At 40.0% G+C, this 25,021-nt stretch overlaps 1 protein-coding gene across 4 annotated transcripts in view; it reads left to right on the top strand.

The window, feature by feature from the left end:
* ST6GALNAC3 (ST6 N-acetylgalactosaminide alpha-2,6-sialyltransferase 3) overlaps positions 1-25,021 on the top strand; it is a 529,248-nt gene that overhangs the window by 216,696 nt on the left and 287,531 nt on the right. For 3 of the 4 annotated variants that reach the window (XM_032360883.1, XM_032360882.1, XM_032360880.1), the window contains exon 2: positions 13,826-14,020. In XM_032360883.1, the coding sequence (XP_032216774.1) occupies positions 13,826-14,020 (195 nt within the window). Of the gene's footprint in view, positions 1-13,825; positions 14,021-25,021 lie in introns of those variants that run through there. The other variant, XM_032360884.1, reaches the window with a different exon arrangement.

The following is a 25,021-nucleotide window of genomic DNA, read 5'->3' as shown; positions in this document are numbered from 1 at the left end:
AGCAGCTCTTGATTGCGTGGAAAATAGAGGAATCTACCAAAAATGTATCTGCAAAAATAAGAAATGGTATATCTTGAACAAGAATCTTTATGAAGAATGGATCATGGAGAGTTGAGAATTCTAGTGAAAAATACCATTAGGAGGTATCTTAAGGCAAGTTCCAGAAGGAACGTGCCCAAATGTTATAGGTCAGAGCTCCCTGGGGCAAATTTTGTACATTACGTGGCAAGTTCTAATGCAGCAGGGACAGGACTGAGAGTACCTGAACCCCAAATAGAACACTTACCATTTTCTCTGAAAGTCAACATAAATATTTGATAATGTCTCCCTTTCTGTGAAGGGGCCCTCGCTCAGTGGGAGTGGTATCTAGTATCCCTTAGCAGAACAGAATTATTTGTTTTTTTAAGCTTTTCTTTATGTCCTGGAGGTGGATTCTAAAAGCTCCTAAAGTATTTTGATTTTGAATTCTCACAAAAGTATTTTTTCTTTCACAGTAATTCAATATAAAAGGCAATAAAAGTGATATATTCAGAAGTATTCAGGACCTGCTATCAGTGCCACACGGGAATAAACTGTCTTGCCACTTGCACATCCCACGGGAGAAGAGAATCACAATTCACATATAGGAAATATTTAATGTGTTTGCCTCCGTTTTGCTCATATTGTCTGCTCTGCTGAAAGGCAGATTTTTTTGCAGATAAAAGCTGCCCTATCTTGCTGAACTGCTCATCTGTTTTGCTCAGAAAGAAAAGCCTTTGTTAAAATCAGAAGCAAAACCTGATTTTCAAAATATTGCCTAAAAATAACAAAATGCAAGGAGATATCAAAATGTGCTAAGATTATGGGCCAACCTTGTGCTTTGGAAATTACCAAATTTGGCAAATACTATTTTTATGTGAACGGGCAGTGTATATTTCCTAAGCATCGCCTTACAAACTGGTGGTTAGGGGCTCCAGAATAAGGTAAACTCAGGGGGTGGCCTTGCCCTTGTGACTGGGCAGGCGGATAGACACGTGGTTAAAGGTGGTGAACCATGCCGCCCCCACTCTGCCTTTCAGGACTGCTCACAAATTACTTGTGTGTTTTTGAGGTCTGCGTCCACAAGACGTGGGGGCTTGGCTGCCTTTGCCAATGGGGAAGCACTGGGAGACAAGATAGATAGAGCTGCTACTTTTCAAGAGCTCATGGTCTAGGAGGGAAAGAGATATTAAGCCAGCCATCGCAACAGTGCCCCAAGATATGCAAGGGAGGTTCAGTCGACCGTGGGCCAAGCCCATTAGTGGTTGTCAAAGCTCAGTCTTTGGGACCCAATTCTGGCGAAAGAATACCCACCTGGGCTGGGTCTTGGGCACCGGAGCTGAGATTTTTAGTTAAAATATTAAGATCTAGCACAAATTCACTCCTGTCAACTAAATGTTTCTGAATTTTCAGAAATGGCCTTTGTTTCTTTACATCTATTTACTGGTAAGTCTCCCCCGGGACCACCTTTGTGAATATTTTTTATGATAATGTTTACTGAGCAAATCTGAACGTTTGCCTTGTAGAACCAACAAATAATCTCTAGAGAAATCTTCATCTTTATGCAGCCACGTATAAGATACAAAAACAGGTGTTTTCTTATTTTAAGAAATATGCACAGAAATGAACATTTTCATACTCTCCTTGCTTTGATTTCAGATTTCCAACAAACTGAACTCTCAGTTTTAAAACTCCTATTGGGAGTGCCGGGACTTAGTGGGGGTGGTGTGACCAGGTGTGTTAACCCATCTGTCTGTATATGCATGAGAGACTGAACCCGATTCTGTACCAAACAACTGGGTGCAGAAATATGGAAGCTTCTTTTCAGATAAGGGTTAAGAAGGAAATAATCTCTTTTGCTGCAAACTTTTTCTCAGCAGGTACAAAATAGCTGCAATCAGGTAGGCTTTGGTAAGTGGCAGCTGCTATCTACCAAGTTGAAAGATCACAGGTTCTCACCCTATTCCTATTTCAATTACATAGACACTGGGTTCTATTTGCGTCTCTGAAGGCATGCCTGACTCTGTGATAAGAAATGGGCCTTGAGGAAGCATGGGGTCATGTACACAGCCAGGCTGCAAGCCTAACGTGTGACACCAGCTCTGGCCAGTCAGGGTCCCTGGGTCATCATTACAGTGTCATTAGACATGAGAACCAGCTAGAATCCTGAGGACATTCCTTCCTACAGATGAGAAATCAAAGCCATGAGAGGGTAACACCCTTACCTGTGGTCGGGGACTTATCAAAGCAGCTCCTGCTACTTGTCTTGTGCTACAGAGATAAATACACCAGGTTGAATTGATGAACACCATTACTGTCTGAAGCATTGTGCTGATGGGATTTGGAAGTTGTATCCTGACTCTGGGGAAATGGTGCTGGGGTTGATTAGCAGTGTCTGTCTGCAGAGAATGTGGGGGCCATGTGTTTTTCTGAATTCCATTGAGTGATGGAGGAGGATGGGTAATCAGATAATTACCATATGATCTGAAGTGTGCTAAAGAACAAAGTGCTCTAAAGTCTTCCTGGAGGGTCAGGACCATTTTGTAGGAGATGACGTTTGATTTGGTCTTGAAGAATAATTAGCAGTTTTCCTCACAGAGAAAGGAAAGAAGAAGACATTCCATAAAGGCAGAATAGCTTGGGTGGGGACCTAATATGTGAAAAAACAAAGGAAATTAATGCTTATTGATTGTTTGCTTTATGCTGGGCACTAAGCGAGGTCCTTTATGTATTATCTCATTATTTAATTTTCATAATGACTCGAAGATGTTACAGATTAGGAACATGGACAAAGAAAATTAAGATGTAAGATGCTCAAAGTCATATAGCCATATAGGGTGAGATTTTAGTTTTTGGGGCTCCAAAGGAACTTTAATGGTAGCTTTTTAAAGGAACAGGGTAGATGAGGAAGAGTGGATTGGGGAGGGAGGATTTCATCAGTTTGGATTTGGACTATTAAATTTGAGTTGCCTCTGGGACATCTAAATAGAGAAGGCTTGTATGCTGTTGGAAAGATGGCATTGACTGATCTGTTTGTGATAAAAATAATGGATCAAAGACTCACTGATAACAGACTTTGTGCTTATATTTCCAGGCTTCTCCTTAACAGTGGAGATCTTTCTGCCTTTGCTATCCTAGCACAGGAGACTATAAGTAATAAACTAATATGCTTTATGTTGCATGAGCGATTCAAATTACTGCCAATGCAATATTAAACCCAGAATTGATAGGAAAACTGTCTTACTTAGAAATTCAAGTGTTCTTGACACAGTACAATTTATTATCACCATGAGACCTGTGCTCTGGCAAAACTCTGCGTGTGTTCAGCAAAGACTTTTGAATATGTGTGTTCCTTTGCCAGCGTTCAACTTTGACCTACAAGAGGACAATGTCTAGTCCTTAGAGAGATACCAGGAGGTGCCATAGTTAACAGGGCATGGAGATGGGGCATGACTTGCGTACTTGCCCAGGGTCATCAAACCATGTTCCAAAAAAGAAGGCTTTAAAAAAAATATTTTTTAACTTGTGCAATTTCAAAAACAAGAAAAAAACCCAAAAAAGCTTTTATGTTGGTGAATTCCAATGTTCTAGGCAACTCAGCACTCTTTGTTATTCTCTTTGGGGACTTGTGATTACAGCTCCTTTGGAGTACAGGGTAAGGGGATAAGTGTTTAGAATAATCCAGGTCCCATTCCTGATTCTCTTTGTTCTCTAGGATGAGGACAGTGTTGATCATAGCGATGACAATGACTTTGATACTACCATACCGCATTGATTTTAAAATATTTTTTCCCACACATCGGGGAGTGGGGTGCATTGTATTCCCAGTACTACCTTACAGCCACTACCAGCCTGCAATGAAGTTAAATTCCCCCAGATGGGATTTGCGTTGTTTCAAATGGTCACCTGGGGATGCTGCCAACCTGAGACCACTTTAAATTGAATTATTTACTGAGATTTTTCTTGAATCACACCGGTAGTGTGAACTTGTATCAAAAACCTGCATGAGTACCTGCTTGTGGTTCGAATTCTCAGGGGAGATTATTTTTTCCTTTCTCTTCTCTTGCTGTGCCTTTCTGAATGGCAGCTTTATTTCTGGGATATTCTAACTTTAAGGAAATAGCATTTTTGTGTCTTAGCTCTTTCCAGAGGTCTATTATTAGACTCCCCATCTTGCTTTTCTTTCTTTCCATATTTAGAGTAACCGTGTATCTAACAATAACAATTGATGGTATCTCAGAGTTGATGAAATACTGTTAACAATAAGAGCTAACATTTGCTGTGCGCTTTGCCTTTGCCTGGTAGTGCTTTTAGGGTTCTTCTTCTGTAGTAAATCATTTAAACTGTTGGCAATCATAGAAGGCGGGTACTATTGCTTCTCCAATTTCAGGTAAGAAAACAGAAGCACAAAAATTATGAACAACATGCTCAATGTTACATACATTGACTTATTTAGTGTTACTTGACCACCCTGAGTCGGCGGATAGGTTGCTGGTGAGAATCTATTTCATTCCAGTAAAGTTCTTGCTGAACACAAGTAACTTGCAAGTCCCTCCCCTCAGAAAATGTGCCATTGTCCTTAGTACTAGGACAGGGTGTCCTTTTGTTATCCATTTCTCATTCCAGATGGGGGATTCATGTTTTAAGTGTTATCCTCAGACAAGAGTTGGTTTTCTAAAAAACGTGAATTCATTAAATATTCTCATTAGGTACCATGGAAAAGATGTTGTTCTAAGCAGATTTACTACCATTCAGATCTGCAAGTTGTAGCTCAGAATACGCACATTTTTCTTCCTTCACATTAGGTCCCCTATCCTAACCCTCCCCCCCCCCCCCACCTCCTCAGCATACCCACATCAAATCTACACAGAAATGTCCAGGTGAGGTGAATTAGGAGGAAAAAAGAAAAGAATGATTTAATGTGTAGAAAATGTATTTCCCCTAATGATCCAATCTAAAACTCTTCAGATAATTTACCATTTGAATTTAGAAGAGAATAATTTTTGATCCTCTCTTCTTATCTCCTTCATTTTTTAATTTCTTCCACACATATTTGCCGAATATCTTCCAAATTCAAGACGCTGTGCTTAATGTTGCCCGAGCTGTTTCTCAGACTTTGTTCATGTTCTCAAAGAGTTCTTTCTCTTTCTTTCTTTCTTTCTTTCTTTCTCTCTTTCTTTCTTTCTTTCTTTCTTTCTTTCTTTCTTTCTTTCTTTCTTTCTTTTTTGAGAGAGAGGGAGAATGAGAGCTAGCGGGGTATGGAGGGACAGAGGAAGAGAGAGAGAGAATCCTAAGCAGGTTCCATACAGAGCATGGAGCCCAGCATGGGACTTGATCCCATAACTCTGAGATCATGGCCTGAGCCAAAATCAAGAGTCAGACACCTAAGTGACTCAGCCAACCAGGTACCCTCAAGGAATTATTACGATCAAAATTACAGGGGAACCTTTCCCTCCCTGCCCCTCTTCTCCCTCCTCCTCCTCCTTTGCTCTTTCTTTTGTCTTTCTTCTCCATCCACTCCATCTCACCTCACTCTCATTCACCACCTGGAAGCCAGGAAAGGATACAGGTTTTAAGGAAGAAACACCATTTGAGTTGAACTGTATTTGCCCTTGTAGAGATGAGGCTGGTAGAAAATAGCAGGGTACCAATAAGGAGCATTCGGGGCAAAGCCACAGAAACTGGGTAGCAAAGGGGCTTTGGAGAATGTTGAGATGCTGTCCTGATACAGGGAGGGATGAAACAACAGATGGGATATGGAACCTCCAAGCATTCACACTTCCCTTCCTACTTCACTGGTTGTAGGAAGAATCAGGTAGGCTGACAGGTCTGAAAGTGTTTTTAAAGATAGATGCTGTACAATATCAATGTCAGGTGGATTCACAGAAGAATAGAGGGTCCCATCGTCATCTTCATGGTTGTCATTCTCGTCATTAGCATGATGCCTCTGGGGATGACTCCCTCCCCAATGACACCAGGTCACCAGAATTTATTCTTATGTTTCAATTCTGTGTCCTGAACACCTTGAAAGTAAGAATTGGATTCTAAGAGACAAATTAATCTCTCTAAGAGTGAAAGATGCCAAACAGATGTCTGAAGGAACCAAAAAAAAAAGGGGGCTAGTGTTTTCTAAGGTGGTGGAGAATAAAACAAAATCACCCAGTTTGGTTACCTAAGAATCTTCATCGTCTTTGGTTAGTTAGTACCTGTCTTCCCTCTACAGAATGCCAGGGGTAGAGGGAGACAACAATAGGCAGACTGAAAGATGTTTGTTCCCCTAAGTTTAAGAACTTAATGAGAAAAAAAAAAAGAGGTAACTTCAGGGCTATCTGTCCCGATGTCTAATGTACTTATCATGAGGACTGGCCCTTTTAATTATTTTACTTATTTATTTTTAAAGATTTTATGTATTTATTTATTTGTCAGAGAGAGAGAGAAAGCACAATCAGGCAGAGGCACAGAGAGAAGCAGGCTCCCTGTTGAGTAAGGAACGCCACATGGGACTCGATCCCAGGATCCTGGGAACATGACCTGAGCTGAAGGCAGTGGCTTAACCAACTGAGCCACCCAGGCGTCCCAGAACTGGCCCTTTTAAATAAATTTCTCTGTGTCTAACTGCACAGCTCTACTGTGAGAGACTTTGCTTTCTGGACCCCTTCATTCTACATACTCAGTACCAATCTTCAGCTTTATCTTGTGTTTCTGAAGAATTTTGATTCCTTTCTGCCATGTGAAAGGACTTATGCTGAAGCAGTATGATAAAGATGAAAGGCAAAACGAGATAAACTGGTTTTATATAATTTTTCAAAATGAAACAAACTCAGTCAATATAGCCATGATTGTTTTCATTTGATATTGTAGCAGTCTGAAAATCAAATCAGGACAGGAAAACCTAACTCCCCTCCTCAAGTAAAATAAGAAAGATATGTAAGCATACAAAATATCCATTGACAGTTTTCATTATGGTTTTAATATAGGTGTTAGAACGTTAGGTGTGACCTTTTATCGTGTCATCTACAGACTCATAGTGTTCATGTGAACTTGAACTTCTCTGTAGTGTTTATAACTATATGGAATCTCCTTTGGGCAAAAAAAATCCCTGAAGAAATTTTGGCCACCTATAATTTCTACCTGGGACTTTGCCCAGGATAAGGTATACTGTGGTGCTCCTGAAAACTCTGTTGCCTTGGTAATTCTTACTAGACTGTTCCTATGTCTGATGGTGACATGTTGACATGGATTCCAAATTCTTAAAGCAGGTTACCATATTGAAGGTTGCTACTTAATTTTTAAAATTTAATTTAATTAATTTAATTTAATTTAATTTTTTAAAATGAAACCATCAGCATTATGTTGTTTAGCTGCATCTTCATTAAATAGAACGACTGTAGAATTGTGGAACTAAGAAAGGAAGGTATGTCCATTTGATCATGTTGGTTCCTGCAAACTGCTGGTAATAGGACTCCATACTATTGATTGACAAATGGCACTGAATATTCTCTAGCAGAAGTGAAAGAATAATTGCTTTATTTTCCCTGAGTGCTAACCAATGGTATCCTGAAGCTGTCTTTTTAGTACTGGAAATAAAGCCAGGATTAAATTTGCCCAGAAATTACTGATTTTGAGGTAAATATAATTATCATGCTTCAGATCAGCCACTTAATTTTCCATAAGAATTATTTTATTGACAAAATGTGTTACAAAATCTACTTAGGGTACCAAAATTTCTGGACCAGTCCTCTTAAAGTGTTCCCTTTGATATGGGTAAAAATTAACAACTTAGTTAATTCATACACTAGATCAAGGGCTTTGGAGTCAGAATATCTGCGTTAAATACCTGTGTTTATTATTTTCTTGCTCTGTAACCTTGGGTAAGTCACTCAACCTCTCTACATCTCTATTTCTTTGTCTGGAAAATGAGGATTACAGAAGCATTTCTCCAACTAATAACACTGACTAAATATTACCTTCTATTAAGACCATGATGATTGTTCATACATGTACAGTCTATCTGGACTCTAATCCTAGTGCCCCCACTAGGAGAAGAAAAGCCAACCACTTAAAGTAACAGTTGCAGTTTTCATATTGAAAATTATATGTCAATTAGTGATAATGGATCACTGATGAAGTGGTGCATTTGCTCTAGTCATTGTCTTTCCCACCTCTTCATCCATGGGCCACACCATGTCCAGATGAGTCCCCCAAAAATCAAATCTGATCCTGTCACTCTCACACTGAGACCTCTTCTTTGGATTCTACGGTGTAAGTCCAGACTCCTTGGTGTGATATACAAGACCTTCCTTCCATAGTCAGATCCCTTTCTGTCTCTCTAGTTCCACTCCTTCTGCCCTCCTCAAAGCCTACTCCTGAAATGTATTTCTTTTAGGTCATCACATTTTCTTCAGGAGCTTTGTGGCTTCTGAAATGCTGCTTATTCTTTTATGTTGACCTTGTTTGACATTCACTACTCTCTTCTTGATGACCTCAATGATTCTATCACCAGTTATGCTGCCTAAGTATGGACTCTACTGATTTAGGTCTGGCCCCCTCTTATTACCTCCCTTTCCTCACCCCCCTCCCAACAAATGGATGATGTTTTCCCCAGAGTTCACTATAGTTTAATAAGCAGGATCCAGTTTGTTGATTCAATAGATAAATAAAACAAATGAAGATTTTATCTGTATACTCTGAGCTTTGCTAATTTATCCTTATACAAATGAGAAGAAGCTTTATTGTATTTTTGGAGAACCACACTTGGAGCTTGGCCAATGACACAAGGTAGAATTAAATTGATGACACAATTTTCTATATGGAAGAAGAATTTGTATTTAATAAGGTCACAAATATGTAATGGGTAGACTTTGTCAATGTGTGAAGTGTTTGAGCACTGATATAAATAAACAATCAGCACAAATACTTATTATTGGATAGATGACAGCATATGGACAAAAATATATACAGTTTTACCCTGGAAAACAACTTACTTTGGTAATTAAATAATGCTGCTTAAATGGAAAAAATACAGCTTTAGACTATTGTTAATCATTTATGAAAAAGAAACAAAAAATCTAGCAACTGACTAAATTAAAAGGTAAAGACTTTATCCTGAGGTTAAAGACTAATTCTGTGGTAGAAAGAATAAAAACGTACAAACATTGATATAGCTTGCAAATTTGCTAGGTACAAATATTTGCGATTGTTTTCTCCCTAAATCCTAAATTCTGTGTGGATTTTATTTTGAGATAGGTATTTCTGCTATAAGTCTGATAAATGATATTCCAACTCTAAAGAGCAAGCAACTGGAATGCCACATTTTTGATGCATATTTTTGCAGCACAGAGGGGATTAAATTCTAAATGTCTCAGCTGTTAAAGGCCCCTTCAGACTTGCCCAAAATGAGGAACAAAGAAGGAGAAAGCGTTCCCTAAAGCAATTCATCAGATCTATTTGGGCACAGTGACATTCTCTCAGAGCTTGTGTGGATAAGTTTCACTGAATAGTTCAAGGGTGTGCAGCTGCCTGGAATATTGAGAAAAGATATCTCCAAGTTTTTATCATGAATTACATGGGCTGGCCAATTCTTACCAACTGGCTAATGGCCAACAAGGCTCTGACAGTTAGTAGTTATAATGATAATATCTCCCATTTTTGAGCACTCACTGTGTGCCAGAAGGGTGCATTTTCCACCTGTTGTATTGTTTTAAGTTTGTACTTCCTTTTTTTTTTTTTTAAAGTAGGCTTCATGCCAAACTCATGACTCTGAGATTGAGAGTCACAAGCTCCACTGACTGAGCCAGCCAGATGCCCCGAAAGTGCATACTTCTAATCTTAGAGGAAAGACCTATTAAATGTACTTCCTATTTTTGCAGTATGAAAAGTTTGTCAGACTGAGTCTTCTCCATTACAAATTTGATGAGTATTTAATTGTTGCTTTTTCTTACCTAGTTGCTGGTTGTTGGATCTAGGAGATGCCCTGATTACTTCATTAAAGGCAGCAGTGATCGCTTCCATAAGCGGATTGTTAGACACAGAGCAGAAAAATAAGTAGAGTCTTCAAATTTGCTGAGTGTTGCTGGACTCAAAACAATTGCTTGAACAAGTCACTGATGGGATAAACTTAAGTAACTAGAAACAAGGCATTGTGGTGTGTTAGATGGCAATATCAAATATGATGACATGATTGATACATTTTCACTTGATTGGAAAGTGCACCAAGTTTTAGGACTATAAAGCATAACACTTTTATGCATTTATCCTTTCATTATCCTAATGTAAGATGGATGGGACAGATAATTGCATCTGACCAAATGTATTTGGCTTACTGTTTTTTGTGTTTGGATTTGAACCCTGTCTACTTCCCTACCATCATCTCCCACCACATACAGTCTATGTACTCTTTATTCCGAGTCATTTGCAGGTTGCTGACCAATTTAAGGCCTTGGTCTATGTTGTTCCCTCTACCTGGAATGCCCTTCCGATCTTCACTTGTCTAACTCCACCTCATTCTTCAGGACCCCTTTTGAATGCTGCCTCCCCAAATAAGCATTCCCTGTCCCACGCACAACCCTTCCCACTCCCTCTGGACTGGCACAGCGCCCTGTGCATAACCTCCATTACCTCATTTGATATGTGACTGTGCTACCCTTCTGTTTACTTGCCAGGGGCACTAAGGTGTGACTCTGGAGGCATTGTTTTATGACTTTTAGGGATTTATTTCTGCTTTTTAGCCCCTCACCCAGTCTGTACAGAGCACAGGCTCAGTGAGTGACTGTGACTTGGAGGAGTAAATGCATTCATATATATCACACATGTTAGTATTTTGTTACTTCCCCAACTCCCACATCTCTCCCACAAGCACACACACACACATTCTCCCTGCATTCGGGGGTGGTAGACTTCCAAAAGCCTCATCCACAGGCTTTATTGTCATCGCTAAAGCTCAAGGTCATGATTTGCCAGGAATGCCTGCTAGAAGGATGCGCGTCAGTGTGCCGTCCTGTTGTCCTTGCTGTCTGAAGTACAGAATGTGCTTGAAATTATACCTCTGCTAGTGGAATTTCAGGGTGCTTTTATATCAGCACTCTGAGAATGCTTTCGTGTTAAAGAAGAATATTGCAGGGTAAAGAAAGACAAAGAATCTGGTCCAGGCAAAGCCCACGCTATAAAAGAACACTCTGCCCACTGTAGAATAGGATTGCAGGTTGAGCACAGATGAGCCTGTCCGGCATCTACTCTCTGTTTGCTTCCCTCATCCTTTCTGTGCTCATTACTTGGTTCCCTTTAATAAAACATGGGAGGCAGACATGGATTACCAGGGAGCAGACTTTTACAACTGTGATTTCATTCCATTTTGAAGTTTCTCTCCAAAAGGTTGACTTATTTTCCTCTCGTGTACGCATTATGTATGTGTGACTATGCGAGATCAGTGAATTCAGAAAGGCCCACTGGAGCCTTTGTCTCCAAACCCCCAGCCATGCAATGCAATGCAGCAAGCAGGAGAACCAGAGAGCCTCAGTGAGCCTGGAATAGACAAAGGCACAAATCCCATCTGGGTCTCCTTCAAAGAAAACTGCTGTTTTGCAACAAGCTACCTGATGGTGATAAAAAAGGTTCTTACCTGTTTACTTAATGGGTGACTGGTCTCTTTGCTTTTATTTAGCCATCTGTTCTGGTCTGTGTCCCTTTAAACTTGTAAGATCCATCACCTCATTTAAGCTGTTACCTTGACACATTGCAATGTTGTGGACATAATGATTCCACAGAGGAGCAAATTAAAACAGTTTTTCATGATTAGAAGGTTAAATGAGGTAAGGCGGTGGTAGTTAGTGGTGAGATAAGGGGTTTTGAGGAGGCAGAACTCAAGGGACTTTCAGGTGATTGGGAAATTAGGCTGGCTAGACAGAGGGATGGGGCTTTTATTAATTATGGGAGCTGAGCAAGAGCAAAGACTTCCTTTGGGGTCTCTGGCTTCTGGGGACTTATTCCACTGTCCTTGCAGAGACTGTGACAATGGCCCAGGGAGGAACAAGGGCTGGCTTTGGGTTTCTTTTCTTCTTGGGGTGTTCTGTGAACAGCAAAAAGAAACTTAAGCTGGATACACAACAACAACATGTATCTAGTCATTCCTGAGAGTTATTTGGCTTTCTTTAAGTTTGAAGAAGAATCAAGGGCTGAGCCCAGCTTCAAGGGGGGGTGAATATCTGCTTGTGACTTCACCATGGACTTCCAGGCAGAGTTACTCCTGACATCTGCCCTCCGCTCTGCTCTCCTTGCTCTAGACTTGACCTTCCATTCAGACGACCTGCCATCTGGAGAAAACCAGGCCTTTGAAAGCCCAGGGCTTCATCCTATTACTCATTTAAATCAGCTCTTGCTCTTACCACTCTGGTGTCTCTTGATATGGCCAGGATTCTTGTAGTTACCTAGATTTGAACTCTAAGGCATCTCTGAATTTTCCATCTGCATCTCTGTCCAATCAGGAGTCACGGTTTCTGCGTATCACGCACATTGAGTTTCTCATATCTTTTTCCACCCTTGTATTCCCCTTGCCACTGCTCTGGTTCCAATCCCTCATCTGAACCAGTTGGAACAGCCTCCTAACAAGTTGCTGCCTAGCTTTCGTGTCTCCCTGCTCTAAAACATCTTAAGCACTTATGTTTGATTATAACTTATAACAGTCACTTCTAAAAAATCAAGCAAGCAAACAAACAAAACCTCCTTTGGTCTTCTTTCCCCTAACAAACTCAGTGGACTTCTTAGCTTGGGTTTTCAGGCAGTCCGTCAAGTTACCATTTGTTTTTCCAGCTTTTTCTCTTCCTCTGTGCCCCGGGAAGACAGTATGCTATGTAGCTATGAATAACCCCATGTTTTCTTGCCTCCTTGCCCTCTACCTGGAAAGTTTCACTCACACATCTCTACTGAACAAAATTCATGTGTTTTATCTTGCGCAGTCTCAGCCACAGTTCTGCTCTCTCCCACCCTAGTCAGGTGCCCTTTCTGCTGCTCTTGCTCCATAGCAACACATTTACACAGATGTTCTTATGCTGCTGGGCATGGATTTTGTCCTACTCGTATTCTTAGCTTTTTGAGTCTTATTTTGTGCAAAGTTTCCTGCTGTTGTGGGTGCTAGATAGCAAAACAGAGTCATTGTTAATAAAGTGTCTACAGGGATGTGAAAAATCCATTCATTCATTCTTTCATTCATTCCTTGATTCGCTTAAATGTTTCCTGGATGCCTCCAGTATGTAAGGTATGTGTCAAGGACATGGGATACAGAAGTCACTACGAAAGTACATTCTTGTTCTCTGGATATCACAGTTAGATGGAGGAAAAGTCATTTAAATAATTATACAAAGGATCACATGCAGCAGTAGAAGTTACCTTCAAGGTATGGGAGTGGCAGGACTGCTTGTTTCTATTAGGGTAGATAGGTTGGGGTGAAGGGATGATGCTGGGAGGGGACCTGAGCAGTTAGGAAGGGCTTCCTGTAGTTGAGAATGTCTGATTTGTGTTTTGAAAATTGAATAGAAGTTGTTGAGGGATATAGGGAAGTAAGGAAGAGTAGGAATGGAGGGAAAGATAATCTAAGAAAGTTGCTCTGCTTGCTCTCAGAGGCTTATGAAAGCAACCTGGCCACCAAATGATTATGTTCTATCTGCAAGTGAAATATCCTAAAGGATATCATCCTTTGATCCCTCTGAAAGAAAAACTAGAGAGAAACAAAGGAACCTCCTTCTGTGACTACTTTTGGTTGAAAGTCATTCGTTCACTCATTCACTTTTTTTTTTTTTTTTTAAATATTTTGTAGAGAAAGTCTGTGATCGCAGTGAGCTTCATAGCAGCGTTCCTCTTCCTGCTGGTTGTGCGCCTGGTAAATGAAGTGAATTTCCCACTGCTGCTGAACTGCTTCAGACAGCCTGGCACAAAATGGATCCCATTCTCCTATACATATATGCGGCCCCTTCGAACTCACTATGGATACATTAATGTGAGGACACAAGAGGTAAGACCTCAGAGGGTTTCCTAGGATTCATGGGTATCCAAGGTAACAGGCTCCTAATCACTGAACTTACTCTCTCTGCCCCTACAAGCTTCTTTGGGTCCCTGGCATTTTCTGATTTCTCATTCTCAAACATTTACTGACACATTTGTGAAGTCTGCTGGCCCCCTCTACATCGAATCTTTGGATTCACTAGCTTCATGTGGAGCAGAGGAGGCAATTACTTGTTTTCCTGGTGTTTTGTGGCATAACATACATATCTTTCTATTTCAAAACTCTGATCAGCAGTTACCAGCTGGAGAATAGGCTGGCTTTATTTTCTGGAGGTCAACTAGTTGGGGGACAGCTCTTTGTAGAACTGCAGAGAAGCATTTATGTTCTTTAAAACTCTGTAATCCTTAGACGTGGAGCTAGAAAGGCCAAGCTGATTTTAAAATTCTCCATGGCTGCAGAGATAATGGGATTTAAAGAGTTTCCAAATTTAAAGGGGTTAAAAGCATTTAAGTCCTATAATCACTGAACCTCTAAATCTTTGTAGCCATTTGGTCATACAGGAGAGAATGGAGGTACATGGACAACTAGAAAGTATGCTACACTGTGCTAGCAGCACTTTTATAAGCAAGAATTTATATCTTGGAGGGAGATAAAGAATAATGAGCCTTCCAAAATGTGTGAAGTATATAGAAATGATTAATACAATTGTTTTCACTATTTGTTTCTATAAAGTAGGATATATGTGAGGTTAATATTTGCAGATGTGAAATCCAAGCCTGTTTGAAGCTGTTGGCAAGAAGGGTACAAGTCACCAGAGTGTCTACATCATTGGGAAGAGTTTGGCTCAGATCCCATTGACAGGTCCTTGCCCAGAGATACTAGAGAGGAGACTTAACATGCAGAAAGCTAGCTGCTCCTGTCCCAAGAGCTATTCTTAGCATCCAGGGAGGGATACTGAAAGCTATATTGGTCCATCCCCTTTTGTAGGCACTATCATACTTGAGTCACTACTTCTGGTTAATTCGATTCTTTGAGAATTGTTTCTGTAGTTGCAGGATTTACAGGCTTTTTATTAGACATTTATAGTAAAAAGACAAAACGCCATTAATAACATAAATTCGTAGGAGTCTTGCTTGATGTTTATCTTTTCATTGGTTTTAAATTCCTTTTTTAGAAATTGTCCATTTCTTGCATTTGTTGAGTGTCCTAGTAAATTGATAGCCTATATAAAAATGTATCTCTTAGAGAATAGGTTGTGTCACTCTCATCTTCTGTTTCTTTCATTTTTGGTTGTCACTGAATATCCTGTAATGGCTGGATTGTGTTGATCATCTCACAAGTGCCTGTCACAGGTAGAAAATCAAACACGTGACTAAAGTATCTCGTGAACTAATCTCTTGAGGGAAATCCCAGCAAATGTTAAAGACCCTTTCATTTATCTAAATATTAATGGATTGGATCTTGGAGCAGTACCGGATAACTGACCTGAAATGCACTTATTTAATTAGTTACATCAACGAGCTACCTTTAAAATTCTGTTGGTATGGTTTCTATTTATATTTTTCTTTTTTATTTTTTTTGAACCTTGGTATAGTTGGTTTTTTTTTTTTTTTTAAGATTTTATTTATTTATTTGACAGAGAGAGATCACAAGCAGGCAGAGAGGCAGGTGGAGAGAGAGGAGGAAGCAGGCTCCCTGTTGAGCAGAGAGCCCGATGCTGGGCTTGATCCAGGGCCCTGAGATCATGACCTGAGCCGAAGGCAGAGGCTTAACCCACTGAGCCACCCAGGCGCCCTGAACCTTGGTATAATTTTTAATGCAATAGCTTTACCAGATGATATTGATCATTATTTTGCTCCCACGGAGGGTCCATCTTGGGAGGACGCATGATTCCTGGAAAGAGTTTTTAAGTTTTGAGGGACACAGGCAAGGTTTACATGTCAGTTCTGTAAAGACAACACCATTGTTATTAAAATAGCAGGGCGCTGGAGGCAGAGGGTGAGAGACAGGCTTTATGTTCAGCTCAGAGTCCAACCGACTTGGGGCTCGATCACATGACCCCGAGATCATGACCTGAGCTGAGTCTGACCCTCAGCCGAGCCACCCAGCACCCCTAGAACAACAGAAGTTCTTAGACACTAGGACGGGCAGTATAAATTGGAACAAGACTTTTGGAAAAAAACAGCTCCCTGTTGCCGAGTGAAGTTGAAGATCTGCATATACCATGCCCCAGCATGTCCAGTCATCCATGTACTCACTAGAGGCACTCAGGAGCACACGCAGCAGGAGCAGCATTATTCACAACAGCTAGAACCTGGCAGCAACCCAACTGACTGCCAGAAGGAGAATGGATTCAAATAGTTCTCCATACACCAGAATATGCTACAGCCATGAACATGAAGAAGCTACGTGTGTTAGCTTAAACACACGTCTCGAGTGTGCTCTCTGTGACACTGTGGGTGAATGATTTTGAGCCAAAGATGAAAGACTAATAAAATACAGAGTGTGATTCTGTTTACAGATCACAGGAAAAGACAAAACTAAACGATGTTGCTTAGAGACATAGGAGGTAAAACTACAAAGAACAAAAAGAGGAAGAAAATCATCGTCACAGAAATGGGAGGAGAGAAGTGTGCTGTTTGTGATCAGAGTGGGTCTCTGGGATATTTGCAGTATCCTGTCTTTTGATCCAGTTGGAAGTTATGGGATGTTCATATCCTATTTGTTAAGTACACATTAACGATGCTTCATTTTTGTACTTGTCTGTTTCATAATAAAAAATTAAAAATATATTCTGAGCCCAAGGAGGGTATTTACTGACCAAGAATCACAGAAAGCATTTCACCTAAGTTAACAGCAGGAAGTAACTAAAATACTAAGTTAACAGCAAGAAGCAATGGGGCATTAAGCTTCCTAAAACAAACTGATAATATTTGCAATAGGCAACTTCATCTTATGCAGAGACTAACAGGTAACTTATTCCTCTAGTCCATGCGTGACAGCAGGAGAGGTCCATGCTGTAATATGAGTGTAGGTGATGAGCGGAAAATTTTGCATGGAAGTTGAAAAACAATAAAATAACATCCAAAAGGAAGGAGAGATTTTCCTCGGACAATTTTAGGCCAACTGTTCTTGCCTAAATTGGGAGGAAAGCTAAATTCGGTGGCTCTCTACCTCCTTTTTCACTGATTTCCTCTTCCCTTCTCACAGTTCCACCCCACCCCTGTGTCCACGCTTCATTCTTCCTCCCAAATGCTCTGTGTGCCAGTCTTCGCCAGATAATGGCTTCAGATGTAAACGTCCCCAGAGATGGTTGCATTTCAATATGGCTTGCATTAAATAAAGGAAGAAAATGTCTTCAAGAACCAAAGTCCTATAGCTTAAATGATAGGTGGTAGACTTGATCTCATGAGGCACACAGCTTCTGTAGTGACCCTCAAACCTTACCTCAAAGGTAGCCACCCACTCCTTTGTCCCTATTCACTCTATTTTAACCTGGAGACGGGGCAATAGGTAGGGCTTAGCTCAGTCAATTGGTCACCAAGCTGATGTGTTTATTTTAATATCTTGGTCCTTGAGGCTTTCTCAGAAGAAAGCACAGGCTTTTTAGAAACCAACAGACTTCCCAGAATTTTTTGAGCATGTAAACATGCCAGCAATGATTTCTAGACCTAGAACATCTACAAACACGATCATTGCTGATGATGGCTTCATTGCCTGATGCTGTAGCTGGACGAGATGCTAAACAAGTTTTTTATGAACAAAAGTGTTTACAAGAAAGAGTATCTCTCCCCCGTTGTCTAAAACAAAGTGGGAGTGGGGGTGGCAGAATTAGGTCAAAGATGAGTGGATGTTGGGAGAACTGGATTTCTTGGAAACAAAAAACGGATTCTCCAGTTATCTTTATTTTTTTTTTTTTATTTTTAAGAAGATTTTATTTATTTATTTGAAAGAGAGAGAGATAAAGAGCACAAGCAGAGAGAGCAGCAGGCAGGGGAGAAGCAGGTTCCCTGCTGATCAGGGAGCCAGATGCGGGACTCGATCTTAGGACACCGCGATCATGACCTGAGCTGAAGGCAGACGCTTAGCTCTGGTAATCTTTAAAAATATGAGCTCTGGTTCCCTGGGCTTGGCACAGGTGGAAGTATAGGCAATCTTATGAATCTGTGACAGTCTGTCCTGAAGGCCTCATGGATAGTAAATTATACTCTGTTCAAGCTTGGGTTAATTTTATAAATCACCTAGTTCCTGAGAGACCTATTTTCAAGTGAAGTGCAAGAAGTAAAAAAGTATAAGGAATATGAGAAAGACAAACAAGTGGACTTGCTTTTATTTTAAATTGTTGGAGGATATTTCCTGGTTCAGGCCTATGAAAAGGAGTATGTTTTGAAAACTATGAATACTATTCTAGAGGAGTTTAATTGAAATGATTAAAATACCTGTCCCACCAAAACAGTGACAATTTAAATACAATGCAGTTGGTGATTGGCTCCCATTCTTTGCCCTTTGGCCCTTCTCTTTCTTAACCAATAAGGGCTAAAATTCTTATCTTTGGTGGAGGAGCAGTCTTGAGAGGCAGGAAAGTAAAACCCCTTCCTACAGGGGAGGTGGGAGCTGAAATGCTGTAAGTCTCTCTGGCCACAGAACCCAGAATTCCCGGCCAGTACTTGTGTTTGATTTGTCATCAGCCATGGTGTACTACAGAACTGAAGCTGGGACTCAGGGAGATTTAGGTTTTGCAATAGACACTGTGCTCCCTCTGTGCTCCACCCCCCCCCCCTTTAATTTCTGACCCACTAGCTGCTCAGATGTCCAATGTCATTACTGTGTTAATGCAACTCTGCGTTTTAATAGGACTGCGTGTGGGGGACCCCATCTATATAGTGTTATGGCAGAGTTACTGTATTGTCATTTGACCTTGGACATGGTAAAAAGCATATGACAGTGAGTGTGTTTCCAAAAAATCTGTATCAGTGCTTAGCAGTAATCTATGCACTCTGCTTTCTCCTTGATGCAGGTGTTAATGATTTGTTTTAAAGTAGTTACTGTGGCAGGTAGAGAAGGTGTATAAAAGGCTAAGATACTGTAGGGCTCGGTTCAGGTAGCCATTGTTTCTCCCTGTTTGAAATCATGGCAGATTTTGAGTAAAGAGAAGGAAATGAACTTCAGGCTAGATTCTGTTTGGTTTCTAGACCATGGAATCAGTCATTGTGTTGTCTTTTTTGTTGGGTGACCTGGTGTGAAGACATTGCTCAGAGCAAGGAACCAGCAACTTATTTGCATTAACTATTAGATAAGAGATTCAAGCTCTGGCGATCAATAGGATGCGGGGCCAGATCTTCCTGGTGATCAGTGAGGGTGACAGATGTCTCCCTCACATCTGATAAGAGAGTATAACATGCTGGAACCGCAGAGGATTTCTGGTATTCCTGGAAGAGTGCCCTTTCTGCTGGTACCTAAAGATGAGCTAAGGGAAGAAACACAGGATTTCTGGAACTTAGCAATCAAGTTGTAGGGCTGCATATTGATTTGCGTAACAATTTAATGAGGCCGAAATATGCCTCTTTTAAAAATGAGACCATTTTAAAGCCTCAAGTAGACTAAATAAGAATACTTAGGATCAGTTGCTGTGACAGACAGGCCGTACTAGCCTAATTAAAGATGTGCATAACATATTGATGTTGCAATAGAATTTCCTGAATTGTGGTTATAGCAACAATTAAGGAATAGAACTGACTTTCTTGGCAATAAACGCACACACTCCACAAATTCAAATAAATGTACACATGTAACTAAAGCTGACATGGATAGGTTTTCTATATTTGAGAATATAGGCTTTGGGTTTTTCATAAGTATAGTGAGAGCAATTATATGTAAATGAATGTTCCAAAAGTTTAAATCTGATCGATTTAATTGTTAATTAAATTCTGAATATTCACATTTGTGTAATCGTAAAGTAAGAGAAATTTCAACTATTAAATTGTTATAGAAAAGGAAACAACTAAATTAACATACCATAAAGATTACTTATTTGGCATGTGCATATTAAATTCATCATTTTTAAGATAATTTATCTTTTTCCTAAGTATAAAGGCATATATTTATTGAGTGTAGAAGAGATGATGTTTCTCAGTGTGGTCATGAGGTATAAACTCCCCAACAGTGGCTGCATGTCAAGGCAGTCTCTGCTCTAGAGCCTCATGGGAGGGACAGACGTAACTATGGGCTGGAAAAGCTCCGTGAAGCTTTCATGGGAGAAATGAGACTTGTGCATAGGAGAAGGATTTGGATGGCATGGAGAGAAGAGAGAAAGTTGAGCTAGGGAAAAGAGCAAGAGCCAAAGTTCTGATTAGACCCTGTCCATTTTCCTTCAGCTCCTACCACTCCTAGTAGGCCAAGTACACTAAACCAAAAGTTACAGTGAATGCCTACTGTGGGTGTTCCATCTCTTACCTCTTTCTGGTTCTGGCAAGAGATTAGCAACAAGGCTAATCTCTTGCCTCTAAATTTTGTTGGCTAGTGACTTCAAGTCTTGGAGCACTCATACTTTGGTCCTGCTGTACGGAAAACTACATATGGGGTCACTTCTAATAATGCTTCCATCTATGTACCCCCAACATAGACAAGGCATCCCATGCCCAAGGAACCCCTGAGGAATGCCAGAGGCCTGCATGATCCTCTGACTTTCCAGAGAAGGAAATCAGACACATGAGGGGTCAATAAGTAGGCCCATCTGCCTGGAATGCAACTTACTCTAGGGAATAGAAGATAAACAATGCATTCATTGGGGAATGATAATGTAGGTTGGGAATGGGATCCCTGAAAAGGGAAAAACTATGTGCATACTTGGCAAAACAGTAATATATACATACATTCATACACATTCATGAACCAATATAAACAAATAATATGGAAAAGACATATATATATATTTATATACTGTAGAATATAGACTGTATGAATATATACTATATTACATAATTAAATGGTTAAAATACAGGATTAGTCAGTTAGGTATATGTGGTGTCTCTTATGCTTATCTCCTCTTCACTGCCTCTTTATTACAGAAATAATCCCTCCCTTCTGATGACAGAGGTGAGCAGAAAATTCAGGCTAGTAATGGACCAATCAAGTGATTGGCCACGAGATGGACACATGGCTCAAGATAAGCCATTTTGAACTCGTCCCAGACTTTATTATTTTCCTGGGTAATGCTGTGCTCTTTTCTTTAGTTGTAGAGCTCTTGAGATGGGATTCTCTGGGTGGCAGTGGCTGTGTTCCCTGGAGGGGACAAGATCAAGACAGCAAGAGAAGCAAAAATCAGTTGCAGAGCTAAAGCGAGGACCTGAACAAATGCTCTGGTGCTGAGACCAGTCAGTCTACCCTCCTCTGTGGTTTGGGCATATAACCTAATAAATCCCTCCTTTCTATGGGTGCGGCCTTGAACTATGTTTTGGTCACTTGCAACCAGAGTCCTAGCTGATACATACATTATATGTTAAAGGTATTTTATAAGAACAATAACCAAACATTCTGAAACTCATCTTTAAACAAGGTGCTGCCTACAGGATGCCAGGAGCTGCCTTTCCAAACCCATACTTCATAACCGCTGGAAGGCTTTGTGCAAGGAGACACGTCTGTCACTCCGCCAGTCAGCTCAGGTGTCCACAGAGATGCGTGCTGTCTTCCTCATCAGGGACATATGTTTAGGAAACTAGCTTGTTCTTTTGAGAGGGAAGTAAAGGTCATGATTTCCCAAAGTCATCAAACCAGAAAAGGGCCAGACAAGACTGATTACTTACTGACTTTCTAGTCTTACTCAACTGATAAATCATATAGTTTTATTATAATTATTCAGATGAAATCTTCCCTATTGCTATGAGGCATCATCAGTCAAAATAGATTGATTTTCACTTTACAAATCACATTTGTTATTGATGAAAGATCCATTATTATCATAGTTTTCAACGTAGTAATTTGTTCCCCAGGAAGATACGGGGAATTTTATTTCATTACAGAATCTTAAGTAGATAAATGTCCGTTTCCCAACTGCCATGTTAACACACTTGAAAGGGGCCTATGAAAAATTGAAATTCATTTGTGACAAGCAAAGAAAGACAAAACAGAGCACCCACAAAAAAGCATCCTGATTTGAGAGTTGAAAAAGATGATAGAATTAGGGCCCCAATGGTAAGAGTTTTGCTTCAGCTTTTCTCAAGTTCCAGCCTGACAGAATGACTAGCACAAAAACCATTCATCATGTGGCAGTTAGTATTAACCATGAATAATAGTCAATCCCAAATATTTAATAAGTGCTTGCTCAGTTCTAGATTTTAGCTGTGTTAAGGATTAGCAAGAAACCCCGCTTTCCAAAAAAACCAAAATTGGGGTTCACCAAGGAAGAGAATGAGAAAGACCCAGTTACAAGTGTCCTAGAACAATACCATCTAAAGGGCTTTGACATTTCATCACAACAGATTTATTCCACTGCTGTTAAGGATAGAGAAAAAAGTAATTTTCATTAAACAATTGTACTCAATGTCTGGAGGATAATTTGTCACTAAGTAGATGGCATTGAACTGTGATTTCTCCAGCCTAGTGATTTTCCAGAGTAGGCTTACAAAGGCTTACGTACAAAAGAAAAATATTTATTAAAGAATTTTCATTTCAAAAGTAACTCTACATCTCCTATATCAAGTAGTATCCTGCAAGACTTAGGAAATGGTATATCTGGTTCATTGAGCAATCTGGCTAATGGAAAAATTTTAAGTAGTTAATAAATAGATGATTGATTTAAAAGGAAAAGGAAATGAAGAGTTCTGGTCTGGCAATGTGGTGGTCTACGAGAACATGACAGCACTCTTGCTGTCATGCTGGATAAATAGGTTGCCTTATTTAATGCCCAGCTGACACTGCCAGAAAAAAATTAAGTCTTTAGGCACCAGGACCTCCAAAGGAATGGGAATAGATGTAAGCATGAACTTGGATGTTGTGGTTTCCTGGAGTTTTATTAATATCAATAATTGAAGGGATACATAATATTGACCCCCCCAGAAACAGAGGGCAGGGCCTCGGTCCACTAACGAACACAGAAGAGTGAGAACTGTCTCCACCCCACTCCCTGTCCACACACAGCCCTAAAGCTGGGCCCTTAACAGCTCTGCCCTAGTGAAAGGGGAGGCTGGGGAAGAAACCTGAAACCTGGCACAGAGCGCCAATAAGGAGGCTTATTTATATCTTTGGTTTCTGGATAACAAAAAATCATCCCTGGAAATTCAAAATGCTAGACCTCTATCCTGGTGGTCTTTCAGTTTGAATTTTACTACTTAAATTTCTAGGCAACCCGCAAGATGAGAAATCAACTCCATATTTGGTCTCTAGCTAGTGATAAACTGGGGTTAAAGTGACTAGAACTCCTGGGGAAGGTGTTCCCACAACTCAGACACAAGTGCACCATTAAAAATGATAAGACAGAAGGAAACTGTGTTTACTGCAAGGATTTGCACGCTTTGCTATAGAAGATATCTCTGTTGATTACAGTGTGTTCCCCTGTCCTTAGTTGTGGTCTTCCATCATGTGCTGTGCATTTGCTCTCTCATCCTCCTCAGTGGGAGAATTCTCAGTTCCCAAATGTACCTGGTTCCAGGCATTTGGCTGGGACAAGGGATCATGGACCCGTGTACTTAAGCATTTCACACGCCATCATTTCTTTTCGTCCTTACGGACTACATACTATTTTACTGATTTAATTTATTTTGCAAGGCCCCAAATTGGTGATTCTGTGCCAGTGACTTTAGTCGTCCTGTGAGGGCAAAGGCAGAGCCCGAGATTACATTGGTCAGCAAATTTTATTCAATGGTTTAACGGGGGTTGGTCTGTTCATCAAGTTAGAAAGGTCACTGGCTCATAATTGCTGAATGCACTACAATCTGAGCCCCATGGTAGGTTCTGGAATTGTAAAGATAAAACACTTTCATAATGTCGAATGGTGATAAGTGAGGTAGAGTAGTGTATGTGGAGGATTATTTTAGCTCTTGAAGTGTAGGCCTAGAAAGATAGTTTGGAGATAGTAGCTCCAAATATTCAGTATCATGGTCTCTGTCAAGATTGTAACTCTAGGTGACCTTTCGCTTAATCATGTTTTCCATTTTTTCTGTGATGAGCAGGTATTGTATTTGTTATTAGAAAAAATTAGTAGAATTAAGCCCTTTATTTTTAAAGCAATATCTATCTGTGAAATATTTTAGAGCTGTTTTCATCTTTGAAAAAAATTGAATTTAAGATATCTAGATAAATGTATTGGAGTATTTTAAAAGTGAGTACTCTCCCATTCCTTAAGTGTGGGTTGCTTATAGTGACTTCCTTCTGAAGAGTACAATGTGGAAAGGGGAAAAAAATAGTAATTTTATAGTGAGAAACTTGACAAATACTACCTCAGCCAGGTGAACAAGGTCAACATCAATAGTGATAAATCATGTGGGTAGTATATACCCTTGATGTGATGCCATGAAATGACACTTTGCCTCTACACTCTTCTTCTCTCAAACCCATAACTCCTGTGTAATCATGAGAAGAACCCTAGACAAATATAAATTGAGGACCATTCTGACTAGTACTACTCAAAACTGCCAGGGTCATAAAAACAAGGGAAATTTGAGAAACTGCCAAAGCCAAGAGGATCCTAAGGAGACATGACTGCTACCTGTAATGTGGTATCCTGGATGAGTTCTTGGAACAGAATAAGGATATTAGGTCAAAACTAAGAAAATCTCCATAAAGTATGGACCTACTAATAATTTACCAATATTGGTTCATTAATTATAGCAAATGTATCATACCAATACAAGATTTTGATAATAAGGGAAACTGGAGGTGGAGTATTTGGGAACCCTCTGTATTGTCTTCTCAATTTTTATGTGAATCTAAAACTGTCCCAAAATAAGAAGTTAATGTTTAAAAATGGCAGTAGGTTTTCGATCTTTATATCTGGAAGGTTGGACTTGCTATTAA

Source organism: Mustela erminea, chromosome 10 (assembly GCF_009829155.1).
Source record: "Mustela erminea isolate mMusErm1 chromosome 10, mMusErm1.Pri, whole genome shotgun sequence".
NCBI classification, from domain to species: Eukaryota; Metazoa; Chordata; class Mammalia; order Carnivora; family Mustelidae; genus Mustela; species Mustela erminea.
The sequence above is the reverse complement of the archived record's forward strand: the minus strand, read 5'-3'. Positions and strand labels throughout refer to the sequence as shown.